The sequence below is a fragment of the Hypomesus nipponensis genome, chromosome 15 (genome assembly GCF_054491055.1).
Source record: "Hypomesus nipponensis isolate SF chromosome 15, ASM5449105v1, whole genome shotgun sequence".
Classification (NCBI taxonomy): domain Eukaryota; kingdom Metazoa; phylum Chordata; class Actinopteri; order Osmeriformes; family Osmeridae; genus Hypomesus; species Hypomesus nipponensis.
In genome coordinates, this window is record NC_140375.1 from 5,502,641 (window position 1) to 5,520,426 (window position 17,786).

Genomic DNA, 17,786 nt, shown 5'->3' on the forward strand with positions numbered 1-17,786 from the left:
TATTCACCATTCTGATCCGCTCAGATCCATCTCATGTCTCTAAGTCACACTGCCCTCAAGTGGATAATGGAGACACTGCAGCACTGGATGTCAATACTTTCCACTTACCTTAATCAAACTACATTTAATCACCTGTGTTATTATCTTGCTATGTGTTGTGGCAAAAGTGAAATACCCTTCACTCACTCTCGTCACTGTCTCCAAATATTACAACACTTAATCAACACTCGATACATTTTCTATAGATTTTTAGCCTGGTTAATTTAGGCCTATCTTTTATTTTATGTAGGATAGTATGTTCTCTTGGCGACTTCAACGTTATAGCGAGTTGATGTGCCGAGACTTAAGCAATAGGGATAACGTCCAACTTATTTCCCGTTTTGGAAGTTGCAGAGCCAGGTAGGCCTATTCCTGGGTGCGGTGTGACTCAAGTCACCAGACGGTCGTATCCTGGAGGAGCGAAGGTGTGTGAGGACCTCGCCCATACCTAGAATAGGTTTATAACCGTTCATTTTACTACCGCTACATTTCCTGTGAAGCACCATCACATTGCGCTTAACAGCCGTCCCAGAGGCCTACATCCCCAGGAGCTCACACAGTGCATTAAGTATTGCATTAAGTGGGCTTCTATAGTTCAACATTAGGTTGACATATTGTTCAGAAAATGCTGTTTACTTTATATATAAATATGCCTATTGCTTAGCCTCAATTTGTCTCAGGGACAACACGCATAACCATGGATAACGAAGCTTTTAAAAGCCAGATAGGCAAACCTATTTCTCTTTGGCGTTTTGGCAAGAAAAAGGGTCCAAATTCATATTATGCTCTTCAACTTCATTTGCCACAAAGTTTGCAGCCTGCTTCAGAATCAGCCTACCTGTTGTCACACTGCCCTCATCTGGTCTGAACAGCACATTTCATTTGACGACGTTTTCCATAGGTTCTTTATGCTAGGTCACATGACCATCCTCTTCCAAAAGCTTTGTACTGGTAATTTACCTCGTCTGCAAAGCTTTCGGCTGGCATTTCGGTCGCTTAAAGTAGTTGTGTGATTGTAAGATTACGTAGTTTCATGGCGAAGATTTCACACGAACTAACCATATGATCTCAGGTATGGACTAAACTGATTCGCTGCTAAACCGCTTTGTTGTTTATGTTGTTTTAGTCTTTGCAGTTTGAAACCCACTCGTTACAGTAGCCTACTGTACACTGTCGAATACAGTGCGGTAGTACTGGAACTATAAGTCAGAGCAATTTGATAGGCTCTATCCTGTAGTTCTCTTAATTTGCAATGTTAGATGAACCACGATAGTCTTATTTGTTCTTTATTTGAATTTGCGACTCTGGCAGGGTGTACAAGTTTGCTGGCTACAATCAGTACTGTTTGCTATTGCTACTGTCAGCGTCACGGGGCTGGCTTGTTTTGATGTTTTTCCAGCAGCTTTCACAACTCTTACTGGCACTTGTTTTTGGTATTATGAAACCTATTATACGGAATTCATACAACATCGTCGGCAGGGATGTATACTGTCAGTCACCAGACAAATCCCTCTTTGTAGACTTCTTCAAGTTTCGAGACCAAAGCGTTCTTTAACGTCTGTAGGCTAGCTAATCCAGGTTCAAAATGCTCAATTCTGACTATAAATACTTATTCATCTTTTTGTGTGTTAATCTACAGACAAAGAGATAGACAGGTCAACATAGACCTGACTCTGTCTTGGCTTCGGCTATGTGAGTCTCCTTGTTCAGTTTCAACAATAGCTACTTTTTAAAACTGGTGAATTTGATAACCTGGCCTTGGAAGCCCAGGTATCTATTTACCCTGACTGTCATAATCACAGAGTGAACTTCATGTACTGCGTGATAACGTGGATTTAGCCTAGCAGTACAGTGTATAGCATGTGTCAGCTAATGTCTAGCCGGGTGTATCACATGCCTGCACGCCAGCAGATCTCACTCTTTCTTTTTCTCCTTCTCGTGACACGCATTCTCGAGCTTCACCTTTTGAGTCTCATGGTGCCATATGGCCACTTCCACTTGAGAACCGTGCTTTACTGTCAGTGTGGGTCTTTCTAACTTCACAAAAACACCACCTCCAGAACATTCCCCTTTGTCACCAGGTGACGACATGAACCTATAGAAAAGTGGGTGCAGGGGGGCACTGTGGCTAAAGAATGGTGTATAATGAGTGTGTATCTAAATGTGTTTACAAATCATGCGTGTATGGGTGTGTGTATGTGGACACTTGGCACCCCAGGATTCAAAAACAGGGTGTTTTCCAGAATGTGTAATTCCAATGTCTCATGTTGTCCCTGTAATATGTGCTTCAGTTTTCCAGTCCCATCATCTGACCTGAGACCCCAGCAGCTAGACTACACAGACATCGCTGGCTGTGACAATGAAGACGGACGTTCCTTATGAGAAGGTATGCCTCCTTAACCATTGTGACCATTTGTGGATATGGTGATGGTTATGAGTTAGTTCAAGGAACCGTTTAAGGAATAATTCAAATGGGTTGTGTTTCAATAGTGTTGTGAAGGTATCTTTCAACAGTTCCATCGAAACTCTTGATTTCCTGACATACTTATTGTCGATCACAGAACTTGGCATAAACAACATCCTTAGCAGAGATGGGCAGTATTTGATTTGTGTCTTAGTATCTCCCGGTCCTGTTGTTGCAGGTGTGTGATGTGGAGTCCAGAAGAGAGGATACTACCTTAAAAGCACTGATGGTGACTAAATCTAACCACGCGACTCTTACCTGCACTCACCATATATATGAATTGTAGTCGTTCTTGGCTTGAGTCAAATGTGCTTTGTGACACATGGCATACTTCTCACGGTGTGTGTTCCTGTGTGTGTGTTCCTGTACATTCATGTGCCCTTGTGTGTGTTTGTGTAGTATTACAGGTGTGTGCTGGCCCTGACTGGCCTGGCCAGTGTGTTGTTGGCTGTCCTGTTCCTTCAGACTCTGCTAGCTCCAGGGGTATCCTCCTCCTCCTCCAGCCCCCCCAGGGCCAGACTCCCTCTCCCCCTCAGAGACAGCTGCTCTGACCTCTGCACGTGAGTGGAGCTCCGCGTTGTCTGTCCACCTCTGACGACCTCACAGCAGGACAGCTGATCACGGATCAGATCTCACCCCATCATGGTACTGTCACCTCAACCTGTTCCATCACACAGGATATTAAACGGCTTTACTTCCTTGTCTCTGTTTAGGATCTCATTGGTGGAGAGCATCCCAGAGGGGTTGGAGTTCAACTCCAGCTTCTCCCACCCCTCCATCTACCAAGCGTGGCTCAATCTGATTGGCAGTGCTCGCAGCAGTGTCGACATCGCCTCCTTCTATTGGACGCTCACCAACAAAGACACCGGAACCCAGGAGCCAACAGCCAATCAGGTGATTTTTTTACGATAAAGCAAAATTACTGACGACAGCAATTGCTCTCAGCCCACACATACATAGTGTCAAGTATGTAGTATGTGCAAATAATAAAAAAAATACCAGTGACAGTAAGCTATTGTTGTCTAGCCTCTTGTGTAAATGTTTGTGTGTCTGACCTGTTGGGTGACAGGGAGAGACCATCCTGAAGAGGCTAGCGGAAGTGTCCGGAAAGCTGTCTGTCCGCATCGCTGTGAACACCCCGCAGGCCAGACAACCTCAGGATGACATCAGACTCCTCAACAGCTCTGGTCAGTGCCCCCACCCCCTGATTGGAGAGTCACTCCATCCAACCTGCATCTGATTGGACAGTTGTAATTCCACTGCTTTTTGATTGGTCAGCTGCTTTTTTCACTGCTCTGTGATTGGATGAGTGGTAAGTGTATTTCATGAACAGCAGTGATTGAAGCTGTAGGATGCTGGGCGGTGTGTAACTGGCTGGGTTCTACAGGTGCAGACATCAGAACCGTCAACATGAGACAGCTGACCTCAGGGGTTCTGCACACCAAGTTCTGGGTGGTGGACAAGAAGCACGTCTACATTGGCAGTGCCAACATGGACTGGCGGTCTCTGACCCAGGTGAGGGTCCCTGCTGCCTCTCTACCTTAGCCCTCCCTGCCTCCCTCTGCATCTATCTCTGCTCTTAGCCTTCTCCCCTCAAATTCTTTCCCAGGTAATAAGAATATTTACATTGAATTTTGTGCTTGTATATACTATATAACACCTTCCCAGAGCCTAGTAGAGGCAGGCTAGCAGTATATAGACAGGCAGAATGTGTTTGTGCCTTTGTAAGCTAGGGGATTTGTGATGTCAGCACCAGAGTCTGTGTTTTTCAAATGAGCATAAAAAGTGACACGAGAACGAAACTAAGGCTGTTCCTGTAATGCAGCTTAAACCACTTGTTCAAACAGTTTTAAGAGGAAGTCATCTTCCTTCCTCCAGTCTCGGGTCATCAAGCACTGATTTGTGGTTGAGACAGGGTTGGTGTTGCAGGTGCTGTATGTGTTTATGTGGTTATGCTGTGTATAACCAGGATATTGTGGTCCAGTAAGAGCTGGGTGGTTAGTGTACCAGCCAGTCCATCTAGGTATGATAGATGTATAGGTAGATGCATTAGTGGGTGGATGGATTGAGGACTGGATGGATGGATGGGTAAGTAAGGTAGGTACATGGATAAGGGGAAAGAAGGAGGGAGATACTATATATAGAGAAGTCATTTATTAATCCCTAAGGAAAAACTGTGGCATGACAGCAGTGTATCGACAAACAGCTATGCACAAATCACAGCTATACACAGAGTACATGTACACAAATGTCACCCAGCCGTGTGTGAGGCGTTCTGACCCGTGTTCCCCTGTCCCAGGTGAAGGAGCTGGGGGTGGTGGTGTACAACTGCAGCTGCCTGGCCGACGACCTGGCCAAGATCTTTGAGGCCTACTGGTACCTGGGCCAGAGCGACAAGCCCATCCCCGCCCCCTGGCCCAGCTCCTTCTCCACCTCCTACAACAAGGACACACCCCTGCAGCTGCCGCTCAACGGCACTGACTCCAGGGTGTATCTGTCGGTAAGCATTTCCGGGTCAGGGGTCAAGGACTGGAGTGTGCGTCCCCAAGTAACATTATTGAAAGAAGTTGGGCTGTGATTGATGTTGTTACAGAGGCTGTTGTTGATGTGGTTTGGCGGTGGATCCACACAGATTCTCTTTCCAGCAGCAGTCTGTTCATAACTGACACAGTTCATTTCTGAATGGTACTTCTGTTCCCCCCCTCACACACACACACACACACACCCCTCCAGAGCTCCCCCCGTCATTCTGTGCCCAGGGGAGGACAGGGGATCTCCAGGCCATTCTCAGTGTGGTGGAGGATGCTGAGCAGTTTGTCTACATCGCCGTCATGAACTACCTGCCCACCATGGAGTTCTCCCGGCCCAAACGGTGAGGAACCCCCCCACCCTCACTCCTCGCCTCACCCTTGACTCTCCCGTCACCCTGACTCACCCCCCTGTCTCACCCTAGCTTTCTCACTCTGACTCACTCACCCACCTCCCCTGATTTTACCCTTGACCTATCCGTCACCCTATCTTACCCCCTCACCTCATCCATGACTTATCCCTCACCCTGACTTAGTTCCCCTTGATTTCTCCCCCAACTCGAGCATCAGCTTCAACTCACCCATACTTCACCCTAACTTAACCCCTATTTTTATCCAACCTTAACCCCCAGAACAGTAAATTTATCAGTATGTCTCATTTTCTTCTGTTGTTGAGTCCCGCCCTGGTGCTATTAAGTTGACTTTCCCATAAGTGCATGACAAAACACAGTTCCCAGTCCCAGTCTGAGCCTGTGTCTGGCGCCCCCTACAGGTACTGGGCCGACATTGACACCCAGTTGCGGCGCGTAGCGTTCGAGAAGCGGGTCAGGGTGCGTCTGCTGATCAGCTGTTGGGCGAGCACCCAGCCCGTCATGATCCCCTTCCTTCGTTCCCTGGCCTCCGTCCAGGAGCCCAAGAGCAAGCTGGACATCCAGGTGGTGAGTAGCAACTAGCTAGCTAGCTGGACATCCAGGTGGTGAGTAGCAACTAGCTAGTTGCTACACATCCAGGTGGTGAGTAGCAACTAGCTAGCTAGCTGGACATCCCGGTGGTGAAGTTGGCACCTGTGTTTCAGGAAGCTAAGCCCTGCTACTTCCTGTGTGTGTCTGACAGCGGTTGTTTGTGGTCCCGGCCAACCCCCGCCAGAAGGAGATCCCCTACGCCAGAGTCAACCACAACAAGTACATGGTCACAGACAAGGTGGCCTACATAGGTACGTACTACACTCTTACCATGCATTATAACTTAAATCACAGATATGACAATTATTAGCAGTTGTAATGCTACCAACCAAACCATTAGTACCCCCAGGTCCAAAATATACGTAGGTACGTATGACACTCTTAATGACAAATGGAAAATGTGTTCACACACATTCTGTAGGTATCTACTATTTTCTCAGATCTATGCTCATATAACTCTTATAGTGTCAATGAGAAGTTAGCTTCAATACTCAAATTCAGCTGCCATCCATTAGAGATAATATCCATCTGTTGTATCTCTGAGGTGTCACTGTGTGGTATCGCTGTGTGGTGTCACCTCTGTGCCCTAACTCTGTCAAATCTACTACTTCCTGTCCTTTCTTACCGTCTCTTTCCCCAGGAACGTCCAACTGGTCAGGTGACTACTTTGTGAACACCGCTGGCTCCGCCCTGGTGGTCAACCAGACCGCCTCCCAGTCCCCGCAGTCCAGCGTCCAATCACAGCTGCAGGCCGTGTTCCAGAGAGACTGGGAGTCCGCCTACAGCAAGGCTCTGCGCCAACACTCAGACCTGAAAAACTTGTGTTAAATGCTGCCGAGACGTTGCGCCTGTTTGTCTGGTGGCTCCAGAGCAGTGGATTGTAGTATTTACGATCCTTTGCACTAACATCTAGTTGTACCTCAGGGAGCTGTTTCTGGACACCAGAAGGGACACACACACACCACTCTCTCTCCCCCTCTCTTTATCTCTATCTCCAACCAGACTAGTGTTTCCTATGTGATACTAACCAAACTGAGCTGCTGTTAGCCCAGTTAGGATCTGATCCTGTGTCCTGGTAGATGGACAGAACAAGGTCTAACTGGCTTTCAGCTGTTTCTTACCAGTGTTGCACAAATCTTGTCAGGTTGGTCCATTTTAGGTCAATAGATGTTTGTTTTTCCGGCATAATTTTACAACTTGTAGGTGTTTCCTAAAAACAATGGAACAATAGATCAGGGAATGTGTGACATTTTTTTTTACTGTCAAACAAAATCAACAAAATAATCAATTTATCTGAACATTCTGTGTGAATGGTAATCTTCATCATGACACATTTTTGACTTTGACTCTGTGGAGACTTTTTCAATCCCAGCAAATCTCAGGTAGATGGTTCAGGAAGATAATGAGGTTTTGATTTTGATTTATTCTAAGCATGCTAGATTTGTTTTTAATTATTTTGATGTGTGATTGGTATGGTGTGACTATGCAGAAGATCATGTTTTATAGTTTTAATGATTTTTTTTTAACTATGTGCATGGTTATCATAAGCATAATCAGTTAATAAATTGATTCAGTGTTTTTCTTCCACTGTGTGGAGTGCGTGTCCAAACAAGATAAGAGCGACGGAGGTGGTCGTCACGGCAACCGTCAAAAAATATTTGCGGCTTCTTTGCAGAGAATAGCTTTTGGGTATGAGTGGTATTGGTCTGCCTTAACAGTCATCTGTTTTGTACACACAACAACATCCTCCCCTTGTTGTCTTTGTGTTCTTAATAAAAGTGAATCGTACTGAATGTGTCTTCATTCTGTTCTCAGTGGTGGCATGAGGCAGTGTTAGCAAAGAATGTCATTCTAATTCTTCCCTCTATTTGTATCTCTCCCTCCATCTAACCACTTCATGTCCTTGACTAAAACATTCACACATAATGAATTGATTTTATTCTCATGGGGGAAAAAAAGAATCTTGTGTTCAGCCGTGTGAAATGCATAGTAACAGCTAGAACTTTCCCTGAGGGCCTTTTTTTGAATATGACATAATGGTTCACCCAGGCTGCATGTTTCATTCAGAGCTGTCTTGATTGCAAGGAACACATCATAGTTCTACATATATTATCAATTGGAGAGGGAGGTGGGGGGAAGTCCCTGATACCCCACAGTCCTGGCCAGAACACACATGGACCCAGGACCATTTCCTGCTGTCCTGGCCCAGCCTCTGTGTGTGTGTGTGTGGGGGGGGGGGCCTCAGTAGGGCAGGTAGCTGTGCTGGTTGGGGTTGCAACACTCAGGTCCGTGGGTCAGGCAGGGGGCAACCTCCAGGTCCGAGGCCCAGTCAGGGTAGGACCAGTGGGGGCAGGGGCAGGCCTGGGGTCCCCCGCTCTGGAGCAACTGCACCTCCTGAGGCAGAGAACAACACAGGAATGGAGGAAGGGAAGATGATGAGGGAGGAGACGGAACGGGGGATTAGGAGAGAAAGAAGCTATTCATCTTTAAATGGCAGCGGATGAGAGAAGAGAAGGGAATTAGGAAAAAGACATGATGAACTTCACATGTTGAGGGTCAAAAGCACACGGCTTCTGAGGAACGTTCTGGTTTTTGTAGGACAACCTGTATGGAGGGCTTTGGTTGTTGCCTCAAGCCTGTTCACCCTGATTATATCATAAAACATTATTTGTTTTAATACATTGTTATTTACTATAAGGAACAGAGGCATCTGCACAGTCTCAATGCCTCACCTCTGGGCCCTCATAGTGGCTGGCTAGCTGGGTTGCCTGTGCTCCCTGCTCCATGGCTCTGGCCTGGTCCTGGGGGGTGCCCGGGCCTCCATGAGGGGGGTTGGGGTAGCCCCCCGCCACCCCTGCTCTGTCGTGGACGGTCTCGGGGGTCTGTGTCAGCCCATGGGTGGGCTCGGAGCGGGATGAGCGAGCCCCAGGCTGTGGTAAGTGCTGGTTCTCACCCAGCCTAGTGAAGAAGGAGCGGGGTGGGCCCGTGTGGGGGTCCTCTCTTTTGGCTTGGCCCAGGACGGGGTGGTCCCTGCTGGGGCCTTGGTGAGGGCGGCCTGGGCCTTGGCTCTGGAGAGAGGTCTGGCTGGGCTGGAGGCTGGAGCTGACATCGGAGGTGGATACAGGCATGGATGAGAAGTCATAGCCGGCCTCCATAGCCCAGACTCCCATGGAGTCATCCATGCTGATGTCATCTTCAAGGCACAGCTCATCAATCAGCTCTGAGGGTGTTTGCGTCTCACTGGGGGGCCTGGGTGCATGCTGGGAGTTGTAGTCTATCCCCTCGTCGTCCTGGAGGCCCGCCAGGTTCTGGGTGGGGTGGTGGGGGAGGGGCTGAACCTCGGGGCACAGTTGATAGACGTCCGACTTCCTCTGAGACAGGAAGCCCTCGGCCCCGTCACCCACGGTGACTTTCTCCAGGATACGGGCCCGCTGGTACGCGAGGCAGGAGGCGGTACTGTGTTGTCTGAACTCGGGGGAGGAGCCCAGGTGGGTCAGGGTGATGAAGGAGTGTTTGAGAGCGTCGGAGGGCAGGATCCTCTCATGAACGCCTAGGGTCAGCATCCTCTTCAGGAGATCCACCATGCTCAGTCTGTCCACGCTTTCTGCTGCCACATCCTCCTGAAGCACCTCCCCTTCCTGTCCTGGCCCCGCCTCTGACCCCCGATCCAGGTTGACCAATTGGTCCAGAGAGGTGAAGACGTACTTCCTGCGCCTGCCTCCACCCCCTCCGTTCCCCTGACCCGAGGTTGGGCGTCTCTTGCTAGGCCTGGGCTCCCACTGGCTCTGGCCTCGGCTGTTTTTCTGGAGCTTGAAGAACTTGCTGGTCTTGCTGGCCGTGTTGAGCAGGCTGTCGTGGGGCTGGCCGAGGGTCTCACAAATGTAACGCACCTGGTCCAGCTCTGACTCCCCGGGGTACAGGGGCCAGCCCAGGAACAGCTCACACATCACACAGCCCAGCGACCACATGTCCACCTTCTCACAGAACGGCAGGCCCAGCAAGATCTCTGGGGAACGGTAGAACCTGTATGAGACAGCAAAACACAGACCAACAAGATTACAGAGGAACGTTTTGTTGTTCTTCAATAAATACAGCTAAATTGTTTACTCTCAAATCCTGTATTTAGGGAGAATACAAAAATCTCTATTGCTTTCTATAGCTCAAAGTATAGCTTAATAGCTCATATATTTCATTTGACACACTCCATGGAAATGTGAAAGGTACCTGGATTGGATGTAAGGCTCCTTTACAAAACGAACTTCATTATAAATACTGGCGGAACCAAAGTCTATTAATTTCACAAAGTAGGGATAGCGGCAGTGGTTTACGATCATCACGTTTTCCGGTTTCAGGTCAGCATGTATTATCGCAATTTCCTTCAGCTTGGCAAGGGCCTTCAGCATCTGGCACGTGATAGTTCTGATGTAGCGGACTGCCATAGGCCTAAAGCCATTCTCCTTTTGGAATTGGTACAAGTTCATTTCCAACAACTCAAAGACAAGGTAATGGTGACTTTCGTCACGAAAGGCCTCGTAAAACAGAACAATGTTACAATTCGCAATGGTTGACCGCGACAGGGCGCCTATGAGTTTCAATTCATTTTTTATCACCCGATTTTTGTGAGGATCAATTTTCATACTTTTTACCGCCACCAGTTCTCCGTCGCTTCCCCGCCAGCATTTTGCCACTTTCCCGAAGGTGCCCTTCCCAACTATATCTAAAGTATGATAGACCTCAGTTTCAGAATAGATATCTCTCATGCTTGCAAGTCGTACCAACTCAATCTGTCTGTGAATTTCAATAAAAAACATCATATAAATAATGATGAAATCATGGAACGTTCCCTGGTCAATAATGTAACCATTCGAATTCCATTTTATTGGCGCCAGTTTCATCATTGCTTAATTGAATAATGTTTATTTTTATTTTTATGTAGGCTTTTGAAACAAAAACAAAATATAAGTTTCAAAGTATTTCATATTTTATTTTTATGGTTTATGTTGTTTGCAGCGGGCCTATTACTGTTTTCTCAACCTTTTTCCACACCATGTTTGCTACGACTTCAGGGACAGATGGTCTGTCCTATCTTATTATGGTCTGTCCTTAAATGGACAAAACAAAGGACTTACTGTGGCTTGTAATACATTGGCCCCATACATAGCGCTCTTTTCAGATCTGAAGGCGGAGCGAAGCGGCAGCTGCTGTGCAGCAGGACACAAATGGCGGTACACAGGCTGTCCAACACATCTTCGTTAAATTAGCTTAATATCGCAGACGATATTTATTTGAAATATTGTAAAATTATCGAACATAGAAAATGATTAAAGCCTTCTTGCTCCGCTGCAGCGGCTCCGTTAAATGCTTGGATCTTCGATGCTGGTTGGTTCAAACTCAGTATGGGCGAGGCTGAAAAGTTTACAGACTTATCATCGAAAAACGGTAAGAAATAAAACAACGAATGTAAAGTGAGATCAGTGCATGTGCATTTTTACATTTAATATGTCATCTGATGAATATGCATTGGAGGAAAATACCTTTCCAATTTAATTTTCTAGCGCACATTGGCTAGTGGCTACAAGCTGGGGAATTGGTCAATGTAAATTGTATAAACCATCCATACTAAATGTTAGTGCAAATATATTTCGGCATAGTAAAAACTCGGATTTGTGTGCATGCATGTGTCATAACCCAGCAAAACGATGTAACAAAACTTTGGCGGATGTATGTGAATTTGCATTTATAAAGACTATTAAATGCAAAGTATGTTTATGTAATCTGTTGTTATGAATCATCCGTTTAGCTAAATCCTTTTAATCTCAGTTAATGCTCTCCTTGCAGATTCGGCCGACCGGTGGTATTCAAAAAGAGCGTCTGTAAGATTCAGCCGCGCCACAGATTATCTTCCTTTTAGAAAGGTTATCAACAAGTATGTATACGTTTTTTCTTATGCATGCAGTTTCACATATTCACGCTATACACCCACTCATTTTTTTCACATACTTTATTATTTCGTTTATTTTACTAAACTAGAACACTATTGTGGTTCAGTCAAGGCAGCAGTAAGCATGCTGTTATTCAGGTTCCTGGCCTGGCCAGCTGCTCGTGTAGACAGGGTCAGTGAGATAGCTTTACCATGTATGGTCTGTTGTGTTGCATTCAGCAGGGCAGGGTCTTGGCAGACAGGGAAGTAGAAACACAAAATATACATAATATCCACTGTTGGTTGAAACTGGATTATTTGTTATGCTTTCCTATTTTACAACTGTATATGCAAAGTTATGAATCATTACATAGTTCGCATATTTAAGACATTGCAGTAGCATATGTATAACACTAGAGGGCATTGGTGCTATTTAACGGGTCTCGTTTATAACAAGTCACCACCCACATAGTAAATACGAAAATTGATAAGAAACAAACTATGTGTACGTAGGTTTTTAAGACATATTTGAACCTTAATCGAAGTTAATGTAAACGATCGGGTCCTGCTTATGTCTCCCAGGTCTTCATGCAGTGGCTGTCTGAGGATGGTCTGTGTAGAGTCCCTGAGGAGTGCTTACAGGGAGGGGCTGGTAGCAGAGCCAGTTCGCCTAAGCCTTTCCCTCTTCAATCAGTCCACATCAACCAGACTCACCCATGATAAGACTGGGACCTGACGATGGAGATTACGCACGTGTATGTCACTGTTTGGTGTAATTGGCAGGTCTATGTCTCTCGCTCTCTCTGTCTCTCTCTCTCTCACTCTCTTTCTGTCTCTCTGTGTCATATTCATGTCCAGAAGCTAACCAACTACGCTGTCAGGGGTGGAGGCATGCAGCATAGCCCAACCCAGAGTTTATTTTAGGTTCCCTGATGACTTGGGGTGAGGGGTCTTAAGGGGGGGGGGGGGGGGGGCAGGAACATGGGGATTGGAGAGTGAAGGGAGTGAGTGAGGGAGGGGTGGTAGGGGTGTGGGGAGGGGGTGGACAGAAGCAGGTGAGGGGCAGGGGCACTGGGACTGCCCCCTCTAGTGCCCACGGCTGGGATAGAGGGGCAGATGGTTTAGGGATGGGTGCATGTGAGGGGCTCAATGAGTTAGTGAGCAGTGGAGTGACAGGTGTTATGACGGGAGGGGGAGGGGTGGGCAGGGTTGTTGGAGGCACTGTTCAGAAGGGGGAACTACATTTTAACTAGGGGTATCAGGACATGCCTGGGTACGGGGTAGACGAGAGGGGATTACAGTTTGAGGACAGGATGCCCCTGCCCTCCTTCCAGAACCCCCCACTCACAGAAGCCCTCACGCCCAGAATTCATCATCCACCCCCTCCCCTTGGCTTTATTCAGTGTTCCTGAGGAGGATTGCATCCAATTTAGTTGTACAGTGTACAATGACAGTAAAGATATTCTATTTAATATATCTGCCTGGTAAATAGGATATTCATCCCAGTCTGTATTATCTCTCCTAAGGAAACAACAGGTGATTTGACCGGATGTGAATGGACCAAACCAAATTTGAGTGGATCAGACCAGATCTGACTGGACCAAACCAGCTGTGACTGGATCAGACAAGATGTAAGGCAGGCATCACATCAAAATCACAGTTGGAGATGGTGTGCCAGTACAGTAGAATACATACCTCACTCATAACGTTAGAGTCCTAATAGTATGTGTGTCTCTGTGGTGTGCATGTCTCTATTGTGTAAAATGATATCTTAGTCCAGCCTTCATTAGAGTCTCTATTGCACTTTAATTACCATGCAGTCCTGCCTGTGGGCTTGTGTGTTGACGAGGGTGCGTACAACAACTGTGGACCCCCCTTCCTCTGGCTGGTGATGCCAGTACCAGATCCAGGGCCCGGGGGCCCTCCACAACTTTGGGTTTATTGTTCTGATCACGCTGACACAGATAAGGACAGGGTTGGCTGAGGGTTGACACATTTTTGCTCTGTCTCACTCCCTCTTCCTCTTACTCTATTTCCTTTCATCCCTCCCTCTTTCATCTCTCTCCTTCTCTAGCTTTCTCTCCCCCTTTTGTCTTTTCTAGGTGTCTGTGGCAACTGTGGGAATGATGAGCCACCAGTTTGAAGAGTGAAACTGAACCCAACTGTTCAGAACTGATCTTTTGTAGCAACCTTATAGAAACCAGAAATTGACTGAATATTAGAACATTGTCCAGTTGCAAATGTAAAGGTCTGGGAAAAAATGGGATTTGAACCTTATCTGCAGTCAAAACCTCTACCACAGAACAATCAGTGTTTCATTGTTTTTATGTTTCCAATAATAAAGTGTCTGTCTCAGCTGGTCAGCTCTGTTTGTCTCTGCAGTACATGCTAGCTCTTTACCCTCCTCCACTCCCAGGATAATCGTGATAGGTCAGTAGAGGTTTTGGGAAGGCCTATGTCTGACAAACCGTATCAAGTCTAATGTTTCTGGAGTCAGTGCTAATCTTGTTAGCAGGAGGACAATCAAACACACCAGCAACACTAATGAGCCCTCAGTGACGTGGTTACATACATTTGATTTGACTTGTGATCATTCTGAGAACATGGAATTATGATTGATAAAATCATGTTGTGTCCACATCTTTGTAAATTGGGTTCGGCTGAGGATATCCACATCTCAGAAGCCACATTTATGTCAGCATCCCTGCTTTTTAAAACACAGAATAAGTAAGAAAAAGGTTTTTGTTTTACCAATTTATGACAAGTCATGTGTGAAATGGCTTTTTAAGAGCACGGTGAAACGACTGATGGGTTTTGTCTCAGTGTGTGAATTCGTTGTGTGGGTGTTTTAAGTGTTCATGTTGTCTCTCCTTTCAGGAACATTCTCTAGCGACACCAGTTGTTATCGCCGAAACAATGACTTTGCCCTCCAACGGTTAGCTTTGTTCTATTCCTAAAAATACATTTTTATTTCCACATCAAATACAGTTTCAAGGTCTGCCCTGTTGACATATATTTCAAGAGAGGAAACACTTCTAACAATGAATGTGAACCAACAATTCTGCTGCCCTCCACATGGGCTGTAGCGAGCAAGCTGCTCTTACCTAGAACATGACTCAGCTGTCCTCGTCCACAGGGAAATAACAACAGACTAAATACACAAAGCAAGAGAAAAGAAACTCTGGCACCTATGTCACTCCATACCATAGAAATGCAATGCTCCCTTACTGCTTATAACTTAGAGTGAAAAAAAAGCACAGTAAGGCATGGAATATGTGTGTGTGTGTTTGTGTGTGAGAGAGAGAGAGAGAGAGAGAGAGAGAGAGAGAGAGAGAGAGAAAGAGACAGACAGACAGAACAGGAGGTCAACAGGAGCCTGTTTACCTCATACCAGGGTGGTGTGCCTATGACTGTGTGTGTATTTCCCTCTGCTAGCACTGTTTCCGAGGGAGGGGGGGGGCGTCTGTGTCTGACTGGGTGTCCACTGGTCAGTTCACACTAAGCCTGATAACAAGGCCTGCTCGCTCAATGCTAAAGCCCCCCGCGCCACATTACAATAGAGCAGGGCTTTACCGAGGAGGGCAACCAAACTGCTGACTGTCCACTTGAACTAATACGCCCCTATTCTGTCCTGTCTCGCCCCTGTCACCCCTTTCTCTCTCTCTCTCTCTCTCTCTCTCTCTCTCTCTCTCTCTCTCTCTCTCTCTCTCTCTCTCTCTCTCTCTCTCTCTCTCTCTCTCTCTCTCTCTCTCTCTCTCTCTCTCTCTCTCTCTCTCTCTCTCTCTCTCTCTCTCTCTCTCTCTTTCTCCATTCATCCTTCCATCCCCCCGTCTCTCTCTCTTAGTTTCCCAGCCCAGGACCCTATCTCTTTCTCCATACTACCCTTGCGACAGCCTGGTTGGCCACCAACCCTACAGACAGCCTGTTTTCTCTCTTCTCTGTCCTCTCTTTCTCTCTCCCTCTCCAGAGAATCTGCCCGTCTGCTAGCACTCGCCTTTCGATCTGTCGTTTTCTCGGTGTGTCAGGTGTGTCTGTGTGTGTGCTGTGTGTGTCCACGTCACTTTGGACCATGTGTGAGTGTCTGCGTGGGATTTTCAGAGTCACCTGGACGCCCTCTTCCAACGCAGGTCAGTGACGGGGCGGGGAGACTGGGAGCTGCGGTCCTCATTAGCATCAAAGCTATGCTACACACGCTTCTCCAGTTTAGACCTGGAGCTCACTAGATGTCATAAATCTGTGATTCTTGTGATTTAGTCATAACAGCACTGTGTAGAGTCTATGGTTTCAATTATTCATGTTGTTTACTCGATTTCTTTGTAAGAAAGTATTTTTGATCCTCCAAGAGGATCAAGGATGGTTTGATGTTAGATCTTCATTATTTAAATTGGTTGATATCAAAGTATATCTTTTGATGTTTTAGTTTGTGTGTGCATAAATGATCAGGGTTTAAATCAGGTTTGGCTTGTAAAAGAGTAGAGCACTGCTGTGAGTCAGAAGGGCCATGTTTGTAGTACAGATGGAGAGGTCATCAACCACAAACCTCATCTCAAGTTTTGAAGTCCATGTACACTCTCTTTTCCCCTCTCACCTCCTGTCCTCCCCTCTCTTCCTCCCCTCTCCCCTCCCTTCTGCCCCTCCTCTCCTCTGATGTCATGTCCTGTCCTCTCCTCAGTTGTTTATGGCCCAGGGTGGTTGACCAGTCTATAGGTGGTTCCCCTGCCTTTGTCTATAAATACTCCGAGTCATGCTACTGACCCCCAGGGTCTCAGGCCCAGGTCAAGGTGAAGGAGTGGAGAGGATGGGGCTATTGTCTGGCCGACAGCTGCGTGAATTCTGGTGTTTATCTTATCTGGTTCCTGGTGCTGTTTGACGTCCGTGAGAGCTGACTTATCAGGGTGGATCTGTTTCCTCTCCGTGTGTCATCTTTAAAGTCTGGATGCTGATGTCCTCTTAAAGGAATAGCGCACTAGAAGAAGAAAAAAAACATGCTTAAAGGCATTAGAAGAAAAAAACATGCTTAAAGGCACGGTTCACCCACAAATGAGCAATTCACCTTTCAGTTATGGTAAAGGTAAAGTGATGCTTGTTCAGGGTGATGATTTGATCGTCGACTGGAATCACTGAATCACTGGCGTGGTGTGGCTCCTCCCTCAGGGCTTGTTTTCATTCCCTCCTGGCCTCACCCTGGCCCCTCACCCTCCCCCCTCCCACCCTCCCTCCCTCCCCCCTTACACACTCCCCAGCCCAGCTCAGCCTGCCTGCTCCAGTTCCCTGGCTCACCGAAGCGCTGACTGGGGCATAGCTGGGGTGCTCGGACACCCTGCCCTTTGCCAAGCAAGCTGCCCGCCTCGCCCTCCGCCCTCCTCACCCCTCCTCACCCACAGTCTCTGTCAGATCCAAATCCTAGTTTTGTGTTGGTGGCAGAAAGCAACAATGACAGTGTTAGCTGACACAATGCTGGAGCGCTGATCCACCCCCTGGCAGGCCTGGTGTCCCGGCCTGGGTGCTGGTGCCCTGCCTGGGCAGAGACTTCCTGGAAGTGCTGGAACCAGCTGTGAGGCTGGGCCGGCACACACACACATCTCCACAGCTGGTACTGACAAGTAGGTGAGGAGATCCGGAGAAGCCAAACCTGCATCCCACTTGAGTGCCGTAGGACTGCGCGAAAAAAAATTGAGGTACAGGCAAGAAATGCATGTTTACACAGGGTCCTGTAAGTACAAGGCAAAACAAAAAGTCAGGGCAGCCAGTCCTCCCATGTGGTCTACGAACCACCTCCCACACATTGTTAACCAAAAGAGCTTTGCCAAGATACTAAAAGACAGTTTACCAGAAATGGATTACACATAGAAAATCACAGGCACATTAGTGTT

The 17,786-nt window shown here is 47.1% G+C and overlaps 2 protein-coding genes and 2 long non-coding RNA genes across 6 annotated transcripts; 2 read left to right on the plus strand and 2 right to left on the minus strand.

The window, feature by feature from the left end:
* The first annotated feature begins 963 nt into the window (after window positions 1-963).
* Window positions 964-7,786, plus strand: pld3 (phospholipase D family member 3). Its single transcript, XM_084674608.1, has 13 exons — window positions 964-1,111; window positions 2,331-2,425; window positions 2,682-2,732; window positions 2,903-3,063; window positions 3,217-3,397; window positions 3,573-3,690; window positions 3,891-4,018; window positions 4,803-5,003; window positions 5,155-5,157; window positions 5,239-5,375; window positions 5,804-5,969; window positions 6,145-6,244; window positions 6,634-7,786. Exons 2-13 carry the CDS (start codon window positions 2,399-2,401, stop codon window positions 6,819-6,821), a joined length of 1,461 nt encoding a protein of 486 aa, XP_084530734.1. The 5' UTR covers window positions 964-1,111; window positions 2,331-2,398; the 3' UTR covers window positions 6,822-7,786.
* On the minus strand, window positions 4,643-11,163 carry LOC146257156 (homeodomain-interacting protein kinase 4-like). Of its 2 annotated transcripts, none has more exons than XM_084674607.1 (4): window positions 10,633-11,163; window positions 8,726-10,016; window positions 6,619-8,387; window positions 4,643-6,188 (listed from the first exon to the last, which is right to left on the minus strand). In XM_084674607.1, the coding sequence occupies exons 1-3, from the start codon at window positions 10,671-10,673 to the stop codon at window positions 8,235-8,237; spliced, it is 1,485 nt and encodes a 494-aa protein (XP_084530733.1). In that variant the 5' UTR covers window positions 10,674-11,163; the 3' UTR covers window positions 4,643-6,188; window positions 6,619-8,234. The 2 variants fall into 2 exon arrangements, with proteins under 2 accessions (XP_084530733.1, XP_084530732.1); XM_084674606.1 differs by having other exon boundaries at window positions 10,218-11,163.
* On the plus strand, window positions 11,081-14,268 carry LOC146257157 (uncharacterized). 2 transcript variants are annotated; one of them, XR_014729966.1, is made up of 6 exons: window positions 11,081-11,218; window positions 11,340-11,432; window positions 11,832-11,919; window positions 12,496-12,668; window positions 13,440-13,544; window positions 13,988-14,268. It is a non-coding gene; the product is annotated as an uncharacterized LOC146257157 (long non-coding RNA). The 2 variants fall into 2 exon arrangements; XR_014729965.1 differs by having other exon boundaries at window positions 11,161-11,432.
* A 581-nt stretch (window positions 14,269-14,849) lies between these two features.
* On the minus strand, window positions 14,850-17,096 carry LOC146257158 (uncharacterized). Its single transcript, XR_014729967.1, has 2 exons — window positions 16,967-17,096; window positions 14,850-16,879 (listed from the first exon to the last, which is right to left on the minus strand). It is a non-coding gene; the product is annotated as an uncharacterized LOC146257158 (long non-coding RNA).
* Between the last annotated feature and the right edge of the window lie 690 nt (window positions 17,097-17,786).

Bases quoted from the DNA above. Each gene is read 5' to 3' on its own strand.
- LOC146257156 (XM_084674606.1), bottom strand. From the start codon at position 10,891: ATGATGAAACTGGCGCCAATAAAATGGAATTCGAATGGTTACATTATT. The intron at 10,017-10,217 runs GTACCTTTCACA...TGTCTCATACAG, and splicing joins GAGCCTTACATCCAATCCAG to GTTCTACCGTTCCCCAGAGA. The intron at 8,388-8,725 runs GTGAGGCATTGA...TCTCTGCCTCAG, and splicing joins GCCACTATGAGGGCCCAGAG to GAGGTGCAGTTGCTCCAGAG.
- pld3 (XM_084674608.1), top strand. From the start codon at position 2,399: ATGAAGACGGACGTTCCTTATGAGAAG. The intron at 3,398-3,572 runs GTGATTTTTTTA...GTTGGGTGACAG, and splicing joins AGGAGCCAACAGCCAATCAG to GGAGAGACCATCCTGAAGAG. The intron at 5,970-6,144 runs GTGAGTAGCAAC...TGTGTCTGACAG, and splicing joins GCAAGCTGGACATCCAGGTG to CGGTTGTTTGTGGTCCCGGC.